Source organism: Ambystoma mexicanum, chromosome 1q, assembly GCF_040938575.1.
Source record: "Ambystoma mexicanum isolate Mex_15411 chromosome 1q, UKY_AmexF1_1, whole genome shotgun sequence".
NCBI lineage: Eukaryota > Metazoa > Chordata > Amphibia > Caudata > Ambystomatidae > Ambystoma > Ambystoma mexicanum.
In genome coordinates this window covers 1,107,377,139-1,107,392,674 of record NC_090922.1, presented here as the reverse complement: position 1 = coordinate 1,107,392,674, position 15,536 = coordinate 1,107,377,139, and the positions used below count along the sequence as shown (strand labels likewise).

General features: G+C 50.4%; 1 protein-coding gene across 14 annotated transcripts in view; it reads right to left on the bottom strand.

Moving 5' to 3' along the window:
- MTF2 (metal response element binding transcription factor 2) overlaps positions 1-15,536 on the bottom strand; it is a 1,089,527-nt gene that overhangs the window by 445,335 nt on the left and 628,656 nt on the right. For all 14 annotated transcript variants that reach the window (XM_069641820.1, XM_069641817.1, XM_069641821.1 and 11 more), the window contains 2 exons: positions 8,771-8,894; positions 1,034-1,101 (listed from right to left, as the gene is read on the bottom strand). In XM_069641820.1, coding sequence (XP_069497921.1) covers positions 1,034-1,101; positions 8,771-8,894 — 192 coding nt within the window. The remainder of the gene's footprint in view (positions 1-1,033; positions 1,102-8,770; positions 8,895-15,536) is intronic.

Below are 15,536 nucleotides of genomic sequence, written 5' to 3'. Positions count from 1 at the left end.
ATTTATTACAAGAGATAGAGGACGTATGTGGAGTGCTGCTCAATTCTGGAGCAATATATTTTCCAGTGCACAGTGCCTATTGCCTCCTCAAGAGAAATGGCTACTTCACCATCCAAAAGATATACAAGTCTGTAAGCCTTCAAATCTACTGGTGGAGTCCCTTGCTGTATACTAGCCGAATAAGAGCATTGCTCGGCTGCTTTATATGATAACCAGGGTGTAGCGCATTAGGTCTTTAATAATTTTTATACTATGAAATGATGACTTCGGCTATTGCCATTCAGATTAAGACAAATGCTGCTTATCACCTCTCTCTTTGATAAGTGTTGATTCATTTAAGAACGAATTTGCACATTAACATAGGTACCGTACTTGACAAAGAAATAGCCCTAACCTTTTCTTCAATGTTCATAGTGTCGGCACTGAAGACCGGGGGAAATGGGCAGGCGGATGGATGGTCCAGTTTGTCAGCTGTCCTCCCTTTTTTGAGTTTTTAGAATGCCTGCCTGTAATTTGTACTGTAGCTGTCCTTCACTTGACACTTTGCTCACGGGTTATGTCTATGCAGAGTCCTCATTTAACCCATGGCTCTGCTGCTGCATTCTGGTGTTCAACATAAAAAGTATCAGAGCGGATTGCTCAATATGTAAAGGACTGCACACTTCAAGATGATCTTCAGACCATACATAGAGGCCTGCAGAAAAGCTCCAGCTTCGGTGAAATGCCTAACTAGGGGCATAAGGTTAAGGCATGGAGGCTACCTTGTCATCACACACACAGTACAAGAAAAATACTCATCACTCCCAGGTAACTTATCAACTCGGATTTCACTCTCTCCAAGCTAAACTTCCCTTCAAAAGTTATTTTATCACACAGTAATACAGGCTTAACGTAACTGTAGGAATATCTTCGACTATCAGCGGTCACCATACATTTTTTGAAAAGGGTGACCCTTTAAAAACGCATTTACACTTTGCTTTATAACTAGTTAACAGGATTTAGCATGTCATTTGAAAATGCTAGGTTTACTTACATGGTCTTGTTCTCATTTAAAGCCTCAAGAATACGCTCATATCTTTCAGATTTTGGGGTGTCAAATAGCTATGAAACAAGAAATACTTTGTTAGTGTAACTTCATTTAAAAATGACATTTTATAATTTGCAGAGATTTATACTTTGAAAAATACCTCTTAATGGGAAAGTGATCCCTTGTTGAAAGGCAGCTTTGCCAATAGCTATCCGTCTCTAAATTCCAAATGACAACACCACAAGCTCATACTCTAATTTGAGTCATCGTACCATAGTAGTTGAGGAAAATAACAGTTTATGGGTGCATAAAAATTTGCAGGATTTAATAGCATCAAGTAACAGGCTTGCAACAAAAGGGAGTCAAAAATTATATTAGCACTGAAAACCAGTGAAGACCCGAAGAAGGAGCAAGTTACTTACCTGTAACTGTTGTTCTCCAGCATGGGTCTGGCATGGATTCACATGCTCATGAATATTCCCCGTCGTCAGGCTGGGAATCCTCGGTAAAGAAAAAAATCAGTATCAGTTTCGTTTCTGATCTGTCATTCGTAGTAGTAACCAATCACTGATCTCTGCGTCATACCGACCACAGCCAATGACTGCCCTCTACCTAAGCCCCGCCTCTGGCAGCCATCTTCAGTTTTGGTAGCACGTGAAGTGGCAGTATGACCAAGTGAAGAGCCGCAGAGGGGTAGGCGGGAGGGTTCGCATGTGAATCCATGCCAGACCCATGCTGGAGAACAACAGTTACAGGTAAGTAACTTGTTCCTTCTCCAGCATGGGGTCTGGCATGGATTCACATGCTCATGAATAAAGAATACATAGCAGTACACACATGCACAACCACGGGAGGTGGGGCAAAGGCTCAACATTAAGCATTACATCAAACTCAACATTAAGCAATTCTTACCTCCTCACCAGGCTCACTTTAGGCGAACAGATTGCGCAGCACTGCTTGGCCAACCCTGGACTCCTCCCTGGAATCCCGATCGACGCAGTAGAATTTTGTGAAGGTGTGCGTCGACCTCCACGTAGCAGCCCTGCAGATGTCCAGCAAGAGCACACCAGATAGGAACGCCGTGGTAGCTGCGATCGCTCTGGTGGAATGGGCTCTCGGACGGCCAGGCAGCGGTCGGTTTGCCAACCGATGACAGTACATGATACAGCCGGAGAGCCATCTGGAAATGGAGGCCTTTGAGAGAGCCTTCCCCTGATTGACAGGTCCAAAGTTCACAAAAAGTTGTGAAGTCTTCCGAAAACACTTCGTGCGGTCCACGTAAAAGCGCTCTAGCCACATCCAGCGAGTGCAAAGTCCTTTCGGCCGGCGACGAAGGCGACGGGAAGAAAACAGGCAAAACCAAGGGTTCGTTGAGGTGGAAGTCCGACGGTACCTTGGGCATGAAGAAGGGGTGCGTCCTGAGCACTACCCTCGTGTCGTGAAAAGTCAAGTACGAGGGCTTGCAGGAAAGGGCCTGGATTTCTCCCACTCTTCGTGCGGAGGTGATGGCCACAAGAAACGCTGTTTTCCACGACAAGAACTTCAACGTAGCCGAGTGCAGAGGCTCGAACGGAGGTCCCATGAGCTTGGTCAGCACCACGTTGAGCTCCCACGCCGGGGCCGGAGCTTTCACCGGCGGGAACGATCTGAACAGTTCCTTCATGAATTCTTTCACCAGACTATGAGACCACAAAGACGTCCGCCCCGTGGTTCTGGTGTATCGGGAGATCGCAGCAAGATGAATCTTGATGGACGCGTGCGCCAGTCCAGCCTTGGCCAGCGTCAGAAGGTACGGCAGTACCTGGGGAGCCGTAATCCGCAGAGGGTTAATCTTCTGTGTGTGGCACCAGACAGAGAACCTCTTCCATTTGTGTCCATAGCATTTAAGGGTTGAGGACGCCCTGGCCTTTGCAAGAACCTCTCTGCAGTCGGCCGGTATGTCGTATCCTCCAAAATCTAATGCTGCAGGAGCCAGGCCTGCAAATTCAGCGACTTCGGGTCGTGGAGGATGGCGCCTCCTTCCCTGGAGAGAAGATCCACGTCCACTGGCAGCTTGATTGACGGGGACGTTGACAAGTCCAGAAGGTCCGGGAACCATATCTGCCTCGGCCAGGCAGGTGCGACGAGGATCATCCTGCACCGTGACCTCTTGAGCTGGTTGATGAGCCGGATCAGCAATGGCAATGGAGGGAACGCGTACAGAAACAGGCCATTCCAGGGGAACGAGAAAGCATCGCCCATGCTCCTCGGCTGGGGAAACCTGCTGGCGAACCTCCGGCACTTGGAGTTCGTCGCCGTCGCGAACAGATCGATCTGGTATGTGCCCCACCGTCGGAAGAGGCGGTCCACTAGATCCTGTCGTAGTTCCCACTCGTGGCACGAGCGCAGCCCTCTGCTGAGCGAGTCGGCGATGGTGTTTTTTATCCCTGCCAGATGGAACAGCACCAGAAACATCCCTTGGGCGACAGCCCAATGCCACAGATCCTGCGCCTCCTTGGACAGGGCTGGGGACCTGGTTCAGCCCTGCTTCCTGATGTAGAACATGGTGGTGGTGTTGTCGGTGAAGATCCTCACCACCTTGCCCTTGAGGGACGGAAGAAAGGACCTGAGGGCCCAAAACACTGCACGGAGCTCCAGGACGTTGATATGGAGGGACTCCTCCGTCGGAAGCCAAAGGCCTCTCGCGTGCAGATTTTCGGTGTGCGCTCCCCACCCTTCCAGGGAGGCATCCGTGGTCACTGTCTCCTGGTGGCCGGGGGTCTGGAAGTCCATGCCCGCCGTCAGATGCGCAAGGGTGCCCCACCACCGGATCGCTCGTCGGAAACTTTCGTCGAGTGTGATCCTCTCCTCGAAGCTGCCCATCGTCCGGAACAAGCGCGCGTCCAGGAACTCCTGCAACGGCGCATCTGGAGCCTGCACAGGCGGATGAGATAAATGCAAGAAGACATCATTCCGAGGAGGGACTTGATGGATCTCAACCTGGCCGCATCCGCAACAAGCATCCGCTGCACCTTGCCCAAGATGGCCCTCGTCCTTTCCTCCGACGGAGAGGCCAGAAGCGACACTGTGTTGAGCTTCGCTCTCAGAAACAGTGCGTCTTGCGCGGGCACCAGGTGGGACTTGGCGTGGTTTATGGAGAATCCCAGGTCCGTGAGTAGTTGGACGGTCCTTGCCGTGTGCTCCACGGCGAGCTCCTTCGTCTTTGCTCGGATGAGCCAGTCGTCCAGGTAGGGGTAGACGTGGATCCCCTCTCGGCGCAGCTGCGCCGCCACCGGTGCGAGGCACTTGGTGAACACCCTGGGTGCCGACCTCAATCCGAAGGGAACGGCTCTGAACTGGTAGTGGCGCCCTTGGACCACGAACCTGAGAAACTTTCGGTGTCCCTTTAGGATGGGAATATGGAAGTAGGCATCCTCCAAATCCAACAACGACAGGAAATCGCCCTCCTCCAGTTGACCCAGGTCGTGTTGGAGGGTGACCATCCGGAACTTCTGTGCCTTGATGAATTTGTTCAGTCGTCGTAGGTCCAGGATGGGGCGCCATCCTCCCGTCTTCTTCTTCACGAGGAAGTATCTCGAGTAAACTCCGGAGCCCCGAAGCCTCTTTGGGACGAGCTCGATGGCGCCCTTCTTGAGCATCGCCTTTACCTCCAAGAGAAGTTGAGGGACGTGATGTTCTTTCCTGGCCACAAGGGGGACGCGCGGGCACCTCTTTAAAAACTCTAGCGTGTGACCCTGAGCTAGGGCGTCCAGCACCCAACGGTCGGTGGAGATGGACTCCCACACGCTGACAAAGTTCGCCAGCCGGCCTCCCACCGGGGTGCTTCGGTGGGGGCCCGACCCCACGGCTGGTTCAGTCCTGCTTCGACGAGGCTTTGCCGCCTTGTCCTTGGCGACGACGGCGGGGTCCGCCTGACTTGCCTCGTCCCCTGTAAGCTTCCTGTGACGATGAACGGGCCGCGTGGCGGTAGGTGGAAAATCCGCCGCTGGAACCTTTGGAGGCATCCTGTTTGCCTCCGCCGCTTCGAAAGGGCGGCCGCCGTTGCTGGAGAACCCCAAGAGCCCGGGCCGTCTCCGTGTCCGCCTTGATGGCTTGAAGGGAATCGTCCACCGTTTTCCCGAACAGGTTGTTTCCGTCGAACGGCATGTCCAAGACTCTGGTCTGCACGTCCGGACGGAAGTCAGTAGCCTTCAGCCATCCACGCCGCCTAAGGCACACGCCGTTGCCCAACTGGCGAAATCCAGTGTCAGCGATGTCCGTCGCAATCGTAATGGCGTGGTCCGACGCCACCTCTCCTTCCGGCAAGATCTCTAGGGCTTCCGCCCTCTTGTCGTCTGGTAGGAAGTCCAGCAGGGGGGCCAGTTTGTACCACAACTCCCTGTCGTAGCGGGCTACGATAGCCAAGGCGTTGGCCGCCTTAATCGTCGTCGGCCGCCTTAATCGTCGTCGCTGCCGACGAGATGACACTGCATCCCATCGTGTCTAATTTCTTACCCTCGCCGTCCGGCGGGGAGGTAGACGTAGAGGCCGCCCCCCCCCACTTTCTTCCTGGCTGCCGCGGAGACGACCGAGTCCGGGGTCGGCTGTGCCCGAAGGCACAAGGGGGCCGCGTCCGGGACCCGGTACTTCTTCTCGTACCGATCCCTTCTAGCCGGCGTCGTTGATGGGTTCTTGAGGAGGGCGAGGCCCTCATTCCAAATATCATCCAGTAGAGGTACAGCGAGGACCGTCTTCCTCTTGGCCTCGCGCCGTTGATAAAGGAAACCTTCCTTCTTCTCTTCCGGGCAGAGCTGGAAAAGCTCGGATGCCCTGGCGATCATGGAGTGAAACGATCCAATCTCGTCGGGCGGGGAAGCCAGTGTGGGAGGTGACGACGGGCGATCCTCATCGTAAACCTCGTCGTCTGTACCCGTCGCGGCCGTGTCAGTCCCCGTATCATCCCCACGTGTCGTGGACGGGGAGGAGGGCTGAACAGGGCGCGATGGCTGAAAAGGAGGTGGAGGATGAATCCTTCTCTTATGGGGAGGGCTCCCAGAAGGGCCTGGCTCCGGATCCCCCGTCGGGAGCGGTTCCTCCGTTGGTGGTAACGGCAGTCTCGTCCTTATCTCCGAGTATAGCCAACAAAATGGCCGCCGGGTTGTCTTGCGGCACTGGTTGAGGGGAGTCCGACGGGCGGTCAGGAGCCCCGTCGGCACCCTCGACATTCTCGCTGTCTCCTACGTCGGGGTCCCTCCCGACGGGCTGGTCTTTTTCCACGCCAACGCCGGCTTAAGATAGAGGCCTTGGCCGGATGGATTAAGGCTTTCACCTCCTTAGGTGCACTCACCGCCTTCTCCTTGGGGGGATGGTCACCGCCTCGCTCCCCCTCCGATGGGGCCTTCGAGCTCGACCGGGTCTCTCCAGGAGCTTCGCCGGGTGCTCGGCCTTCCTCTTACCCGAGCCAGAGCATTGGCTCGTGGTTGATGGCGCCGGGGAGGATGCGCCCTGCCTGGCGCCCGTAGAGGCAGACCGTTCGGCGCCAGCGGACTCGCAGTGCTTGGCCTTCTGTTGGACCCCCGTGGCTGGGGTGCCCTCAAAGGTCTTAGAAGACCGTTCGGACTTCTTCTTCTTCTTCTCGCCTGACGGGCTCTTTCCTTCCAGCCAGTTGGCGAGATGTTGATGGCGGTCCTTCATGGTCCGCTCCGACATATTGCCGCAAAACGCAGTGTCCTTCTCCACGTGCGTCTTGTCCTCATGTAGGCAGTAAAGACAAAGGGAGTGTTCGTCCTCCTTAAAGACATGAACGTGCGGTAAAAATCTGAAGATGGCTGCCAGAGGCGGGGCTTAGGGAGAGGGCAGTCATTGGCTGGGGGCAGTATGACCCAGAGACCAGTGATTGGTTACTACTAAGAAAGATCGATCAGAAACGAAACAGATACTGATTTTTTATTATACCGAAGATACCCTGCCTGATGACGGGGAATATTCATGAGCATGTGAATCCAAGCCAGACCCCATGCTGGAGAACTACGACTATCAGACATGCTTCCTGAGTGTTTATCTTGGAAGTAGTGCAACTCATTGGGCAGCATCTCATGTTGTCCCATATCAGCTGAGAAGTAATCAACTAGTCTTGTCTTTTAGCTTCAAATCATATTGCATACTTGCGGTCATGTAGTAATGAACTGTACAGAAATGCAAATATGCCAATAATGCCAGGATTTGCAGAGCATGATTAAGTACCCTTTTAAAGTTGATGGGAGATAAAAGTGGGCAGTGGCCTGTCTGCATTACTAGCTTTATAATTGTTGCACGTTATATTGCATGTATTACTTTTGTGCAGCAAAAGTGAACAAATGTACTTGTGCATGACTATAGAAATTGTGGGAGTCCCTCTATTGAGAGCAAACACTGTATTAGAATAGGAATGGTTACACATGGCACTCCAGACAAGCAGTTATTTCTGCATGGACTTATGTAAAACGTTATTTGGAATTACAACTCATAATCAATGTTCCAAGGTTTTGCATTACAATCTCAGGTTGGTCGTTCCTGGATTTTGCTGGATTTTGAGAGGTGTGAATCTACCATTTGAAAAATCCTTTAAGCTATCTATATACCTGTCTAGGATGTCGGACAACTCACTGTTCTATCTCAAATTGATTTTTTTTAAAAGGGCTATGATCACTATATAAAGTAGTTAAAGCTGTGATCATTGGATGGGAGGTATTCGGCATAAGGTTTCACTACCTGAAAGTGAAAAGTGAATAGATGATGTGCTGCTAATTATTGTATTAAAAAAATAAAATCCTCATTTTGTTCATGTTCAGTGCTTGAGCTCACCAGAATCGGTCAAAGGGGCAGTTTAACATGACAATGTTATGAATTTGGTTTGCATAGGTAGGTGCGGGAAATTGAAGAAGAAACCCCACTTAAAACTGTATTGTCCCTTTGAACAATCTTCTGACATCTTGTGCAGTAACCTTGATAGCTACTTTGGTGGGCAGGCGGGCACTAAAACTCCCTTCCCAAAGCATTTTATGAATTAAAATGCATATTTGTTAATATGGGGAGCAAAAGGAAAACCTGTTTTCAAATGAAAATTTGCATTTCTCAAGGAAACCGTATTGATTCAAGAGGTGGGCGTGCACAAGCAAGAACAATATCACACATGAATTTCACAATGCTCAGATTTTGGGTGCTATATCTGCACAGTATGCAGAAAGGGGGACACGATCTTGGGAGCCCATACACATGAACAAACAGCCATCAACAGATTGGTCTGAGCTATCACAAAGGATAAATGCTCCAAGGCGCGCACACTCGACTCTGTAGCAGTTCCAGCAGTCCAAAGAACTAGATACTCATCAACATGTGGCATAGTGACAGTAGAATTCTCAAAAAGGAAAAACATCCGGCTACAATAATGTCTGACAAATGTGAGTAACTGCCCTATGCAGTCACTCCCATGCAGATTTGGGATAGAGAACAGATTCCCCTCCACTGTCACAAGCTGTATCAAGCAGATTTTACGGATCCAGAGAGACAGGTTGGTACCAGACAAGCGGGCTGTTAATTCTTAGTGCATGTTGACATGAAATGCCAAATTAACAAGGTGCTGATCATTTTTTACTACTTCTGATCGCCAACCTCAGAATTTACATTCATCTGAAATTACACAGTAACCAATACACCTATATAACATTTCAATCCATGCAATGCGATTAACAATGCCAATACAGTCCAATAACTTCATACACCTACCTCCCCAGGGTCAATTCTGTCCCAGTTTTCATTAATATAAGCAATAAGTTCAAGTTCTGAATCAAAATATTTCTTCTTGTGAATAACACTTAGGTTGTAAAGGCACAGGTGAGATATATCAACCCTGTAAATAAACACAAGAAATATTTAAAAGTGTAGATGAAATGTGTTAACCATGTAACTGATCATTTACTGATACTTAAATTGCATAGCTAAATGCTGGAACTAAAGTGCAAAAATAAATTATGTTGCTGATCTATGAGGAAGGATAATATGCAGAGACCTGTTAAAATGCACCTAGATAGAAGAACAAGTTACTTCTTACCTTGTAACCTTCTTTCGACGGGATGTTCCTCCGACGTATTCCTTATCTTTGATAATACGTTTCCAGCTTGCTGGCCTCGGAAATATTTTCTGTAGAGGGCGCTGCGCGTCGACGTCCGCCGAGTCGATGTCCCTCGGCGGCCACCGTATCGGCGCTGACGTCACCATGCCCATAAATAGCCACACGCTGTGTCCGTTGCTCAGTTCCGTTTTGTAGCATAAGAAAAGTCATGCCTGAATTGGTTATTGACCTTGAAGGAGCGTAAGATGCAACCACAAGGGAAGTATCACTGTGGGGATGGATGGGAGGGGCGATAAGGAATACGTCGGAGGAACATCCCGTCGAAAGAACGTTACAAGGTAAGAAGTAACTTGTTCTTCGAAGGGATTGTGTCCTCCGACGTATTCCTTATCTTTGATAGACTCCCATTGCAGTGGCATGTAATTGGAGATGGGAGTGAGAATGTTATGTATCCCTTTAGGGATGGACCGAATGTAATACGGCCTTGTCAAATCTGGTCTCTTGAGTAGTGGAGGAATCCAGATTGTAAAATTGTGAATGTATGTGCGGACGACCATGTGGCAGCCGCACATATGTCTCGGACAGGTACCCCTCTTTGGAGAGCCGAAGAGGCTGCAATACCCAGGGTTGAATGAGCCCTGAGCTTTTGGGGTGGCTCTTTCCCTTCCAGTTTGTAACATTCCAGAATGGCCAAAATAATCCACCTGGTTTACCTGGCAAACCTGGTCAATGGTTTGTTTTGTTATGGGTAGTCCCAACTTGTGACCTGAGTATCCCACAAACAGTTGGTCTGCTTGCCTGGTCCTAACCATTCTGCTGATATAAAAGCTGAGAGCTTGCCTTGGGTCCAGTCTATGTAGCCTTTCCTCCTCTTTCCCCGGATGGGGGGGGAGGGTAGAACGAAGGTAAGGTAATTTTCTGAGTAATATGAAATTCAGAAACCACCTTTGCGAGGAAATTAGGCTTCACCTGTAGGACAACTTTGTCCTTGTGGAAAATTGTATGTGGGGGTTTACCGGAGAGAGCTTGTAGCTCGCTCACCCTCCTAGCAGATGTTAGTGCTACCAATAGGACAGTTTTAAGCGTGAGAAATCTCAGCGAACAAGAGTGAAGTGGTTCGAATGGAGTGTCCATTACGAAGTTTGACTAAATTTAAGTCCCATAAGGGAACCTGGAATGGTTTTGGGGGATAAACAGTTAATCCCTTGAGAAATTGTACCACTAGAGGAAGTTTGAAATATGATGGTTCCTCCGCAGTTCGCTTGAAGATAGAAAGCGCTGAGAGATAGCCTTTTACAGTGCCAACTTGAAGGCCCGAGTTTGCCAAGTAGAGTAGAAACGATAACACCGTTGGTGTACCACATGAAAAAGGGTCGATATTCTGTTCTCTACACCAGCTGCAAAATTTGTTCCAACGGCAGCGGTATAAAGACTTTGTTGCTGGCCTTCTGGCCAAAAGCAACACCTCCATGACGTCATCAGGGAGATCCCAATCCTTGTACCTCACCCTTTCAGAAGCCAAGTGTGAAGGTTGAGGGTTCTGGGTGTCTGGATGGAGAACCTGACCTCCCTTCTGCGAGAGAAGATTCTCTTTGAGTGGAAGACGGATTGGAGGGCAGATGGACATATCTAGACGGTCCGGCTACCACATTCTCCTGGCCCAATCCGGGGCAATTAGGATCATGGTTTTCCGGAATCTTCTCAACCTCCTGATCATTTGAGGAATAATAGGGACTGGTGGAAACACATAAGAGAGTGGAAACTCCCAGTCCACTACGAACGCGTCTCCCAGAGCTCCTCTCGGGGGAAATTCCCTTGAATAGAACAGATCGCATTTCCTGTTGGTGCTTGTGGCGAACAGATCCACCTGAGGGGTTCCCCAAAGGGCAAAGATCTCTTGAAGGACTTCCTGAGCTAGCTCCCACTCGTGGGAGACTGTGCTCTGCCTGCTCAGAGTGTCGGCTGTCGAGTTCTTCTCTCCAGCTAGGTGGACTGCCGATAGAGAGATTCCTTCCCGAATTGTCCGAAACCAGAGCTGCATCGCCTCTCTGCACAGTGGCAGTGATCCTACGCCTCCTCTTTTGTTGAGGTAGTGCATGGCCACCGTATTGTCCGTCATTATCAGGACATTTCTCCCCTGTACTGATGGCAGGAAAGCTTTCAGCGCTAGTCTGATCGCTCTCAGCTCCAATAGGTTGATGTGTAGTCTGGACTCCGATGGAGACCAACGACCGCTGATGGTCAAGTCGTTGGCATGGGCTCCCCACCCCGTGAGTGAGGCGTCTGACTACTGTTATCTGCGGCCATGGTTGCCAAAACAGTTCTCCATTCAAGATGTTCTCTGGATAGGCCCACCATTGAAGGTCGTGGGCTACCTTGTCCGGAATCCGGAGGAAATCTGTCATTCTCCCTGAGAATTGCGACCACTGACTTCTCAGTGCCCACTGAAGAGATCTCATTCTCAGGCGAGCCTCTGGCACAAGGAAGATGCAGGATGCCATGAGGCCTAGCAACCTCAAAAAGTCGAAGGCTGGGAGACGTTGGGCATTTTGAAACTTGGTGACCATCTGTAGAATATCTTGAGCCCTCGCCTCTGGTGGCGAGGCTTTTCCCAGGGAAGTGTCCAGGACCGCTCCAATGAACTTGAGTCTCTGTGACGGTATCTGTGACTTCTTTAAATTGAGGGAGAAGCCCAGTTTGTGAAGGAAGTGGCAGACATAATCTAGCTGGATCTGAGCTTGTTCCGAAGATACAGCCCTGATCAGCCAATCGTCCAGGTAGGGGTAGACGTGGATCCCTTCCCTCCTTAGACTTGCAGCCACTACTGACATTAGCTTGGTGAAGACCCTCGGGGCGGAGGTCAGCCCAAATGGCACAACTCGAAATTGATAATGAGAGTCGCCAATTGCGAACCTCAGGTATTTCCTGTGTTTTTGATTGATTGGCACATGGAAATAAGCATCCTGAAGGTCCAGAGATACCAGCCAATCCTGGAGCTGGAGGGCCTGAAGGATCAGAGAGAGTTACCATCTTGAACTTGTCCTTCCTGAGGAACGTGCTCAATTCTCGTAAGTCCAGGATGGGTCTCAGTCCTCCGTCCTTCTTTGGTATGAAAAAGTAGGGGGGAGTACCAGCCCTTGTTCCTGTCCGCTACAGGTACCGGTTCAATGGCACCTTTCTCTAGCAGGTCTATAATTTCCTGCAAGAGGAGCGAATCTGAAACTTTTAGAGAGCTGTTCCCCGGTGGATGACTCTGAGGGATGTGTAGAAAGGGTAGGCAGTAACCCTGGGCAACTGTCTCAAATGCCCAAGCATCTGACGTTATAGCCTGCCAGTCCGTCAGATGGTGAGTTAACCTGCCCCCTACAGGTGTCTTGTGTGCAAAGGCCTCAGAGTGGTTTGGGGGCGGCTGATGCCGATGCCGAGGGTACAGAGGCACCTGCTGCTGCTGCTGCAGCCTTAGTACTTTTGACCCGTTCACCTCGGGTGGATCTCCTTTGGCCTCTTTGAGCCGGCTGTCCTCTGCCTTTCCCGAATGCGGAATAATAGCGAAAGGACCTTCCTCTCCCAGAGGTTCCTGAGGGGCGAAAAGGAGTTTGGCTGATAGCAGCTCCTAAGGATTTTGCTGCTGCTTTAGAAGTCTAACTTTTCCAGACTGCCATCAGCTTTTTTTCCCGAATAGTGAAGAGCCGTCAAAGGGCATATTCAAAAGTCTGGCCTGTACATCTGGAGCAAAGCCAGACTTTCACAACCACGCATGCCTGCGGATTGTTGTACTTGCCGCCATGGCCTTGCTGATAATGTCAGCGGAATCGATGCCAGTTTGAAGTGACTCGCGCATGGCATCTTTGCCATCTTTAATAATGTTAAGGAAGGCTTCTTTTTCCTCTCCTTCGGGTATGCAGTCAGTCGCTGATGAAGCACACTCCCATAGTGTGTGACTGAACCTGGCGAGCGTACAAGTGGCATTGATGGACTTCAACTCCATACTACAAGCAGAGAAGATTTTCCTCGCCATAGAATCGTACCTCTTGTCATCTCTATCCTGTGGGACAGTAGGGTAAGCGGTCCTACTGCTAGATGAAGTTGCCGCTTGAACCACCAGGCTCTCTGGAGTCCTTTTTTTTTCGATAAGTATTCAGGGTCAGCAGCCGCTACCCTATACTTGGCTGACAATCTTTTATTGACCGCAGGGATAACCTCCGGAGTTTCCCAATTAGATGTAATTTTCCTTTGCAAAGCTGCATGGATGGGGACCACAGGATCCGCCTGTGGACCTTTGTCTAATATGTCTGTTAAATCATCCTGTTGAAAAACAGGGGAAGGCGCAGACCAACCCATAAATTCAATAATTCTTGCCATAAGGGTTATATAGGGTGTTTCAGCATGTTCCCCTGGGTCTGGCTTAACAAATTCCACTTCTGGGGAAGTGTCCAGCCCACTTGTCTCATGTAGTGACTCTTGTAGGTCCTTCAGCCTTCTTTCCTCAGAGGTGAAATCCTCTGAAATAGGCAGTGTGGTCCTCTGTAACCCAAATGTTTCCTGGTCAGAATCTTCCCCCTCTTCATAAATTGAAGATAGTCCAGGGTACTCTGACCTCTGAAATGGTGTAAAACCCATCTCTAAGGCAGAAGGAGCCAAACTCGTCATTATTGGGCGAGAAAACGTCGATGTAGTCGACGCCGATGTGACAGGCTTCGAAGGCGCCGAGAACGGCGTCGAAAAAAAACTGGAAGGGGTCTCGAAGAACTCGAGAGGAACGGGATCCTACTCGAGGACATCGACGGCGGTCTCGGCGTCGTGTCGGAGGCCCTTGGAATCACCGTTGGCTGTGGAGTAGCCTTGGTCTTCTCTTTCATCGGCGTCGACGATGGCGTCGAGGATCCCTTCGACAACAGCGTTGATGGCGGCAAAGGAATCCTCGACGACGGCGGCAAAGGAATCCTCGACGACGGCGGCGGCAAAGGAATCCTCGACGACGGCGGCAAAGGAATCCTCGACGACGACGGCAAAGGAATCCTCGACGACTGTGTCGAAGTTGGTGCCTTCTTACCCAATGGCTCGTGGCGCTCTCGGGTGGAATGTTTCGCCGGGTGCTGCAACTCGCAGCGTTTTGATTTTTTGGGTTTTTCACCTGGGGTATCACCCTCAGCTGACTTCGAGGGGGTCGAGGCCGCGTTCTCGAAGACGCTTAACATTTTCTTTCTTAATTCCTCCCACTCAGCTTGAGAGCTGTGTTTTGTGGGACAGGAGACCCTTTCTGGGGACACAGAAGACGAGGAAGGGGATCTTCGACGTCTCTTTTTTGAGTGTCTTGATCTCGACGAATGGTGGGAGCTACGAGATCTAGAATGGGAATGTTTTTGACAGCGAGGAGACGAATGGCTCGACTCAGCCGAAGAAACCTTCGAGGAGGTTTTCGACTTACCTCTCTCAAGCTCCGCCTTGCGCTCTTTCAAGGCTTTCGCCGTCATGGACATGCAATCCTCACACTCCGAACAATGGTGCTCGGATCCCAAGCAGATCCTGTGTGGATCCGTTCGACATTTTTTTACCGCAGTCTCGACATTTCTTGAAGCCGGATTGCGGCGTCGTCGGTTCCGATGAAGATGCCATCGAGAACGAGTAGGTATTATTCGAGTAGATATAAAGTTATCCTGACTGAACTGAGCAACGACGTTCCGAGGCCCCACGAAGCGCGGAAAAATGGAACTGAGCAACGGACACAGCGCGTGGCTATTTATGGGAATGGTGACGTCGGCGCCGATACGGTGGCCGTTGAGGGACATCGACTCGGCGGATGTCGACGTGCAGCGCCCTCTACAGAAAAAATTTCCGAGGCCAGCACGCTGGAAACGTATTATCAAAAGATAAGGACTACGTCGGAGGACACAATCCCTTCGAAATGCAGTTTTAGATACCTGGATTCATGCTCTCACAGCAATCAGTCCAGTTTTACTTTGAACTCTGGTTGGAAAACCCCAACACTTCTAGAATAGGAACTGCAACTGCTTCTTCCAGATAAGTTATGTACAGGGCTGGTATAGACTGTGCAAGTTAGCAACTTAGAATAGGGGTGTCCCATGCCGCGAGACCAAACCACCTACACTGGCAAAGTGCCCTTTTATGACTTCCCCCTGAATGGTTTCACCAACTTTGCCAGATGAACAAGTTACTTACCCCAAGTAACGTTCTTTCGATTGGATGTTCCTCCAATTTATTCCTCATCTTTCACATGTAATGTCCAGCTTCAGCCACCTCCAAATTTTTCGGCAGAGGGAGCTGTGTGTCAAGTCGATGTCCCTCGAAGGCCTCCCTCGAGGGCGATGTCATCGGAGAGCATATATAGCACGCATGTTGGCCTCAGTTCTGTTTTTCCACCTTCCCATGCAGCAGAGATGCCCATAAATACGGACATGA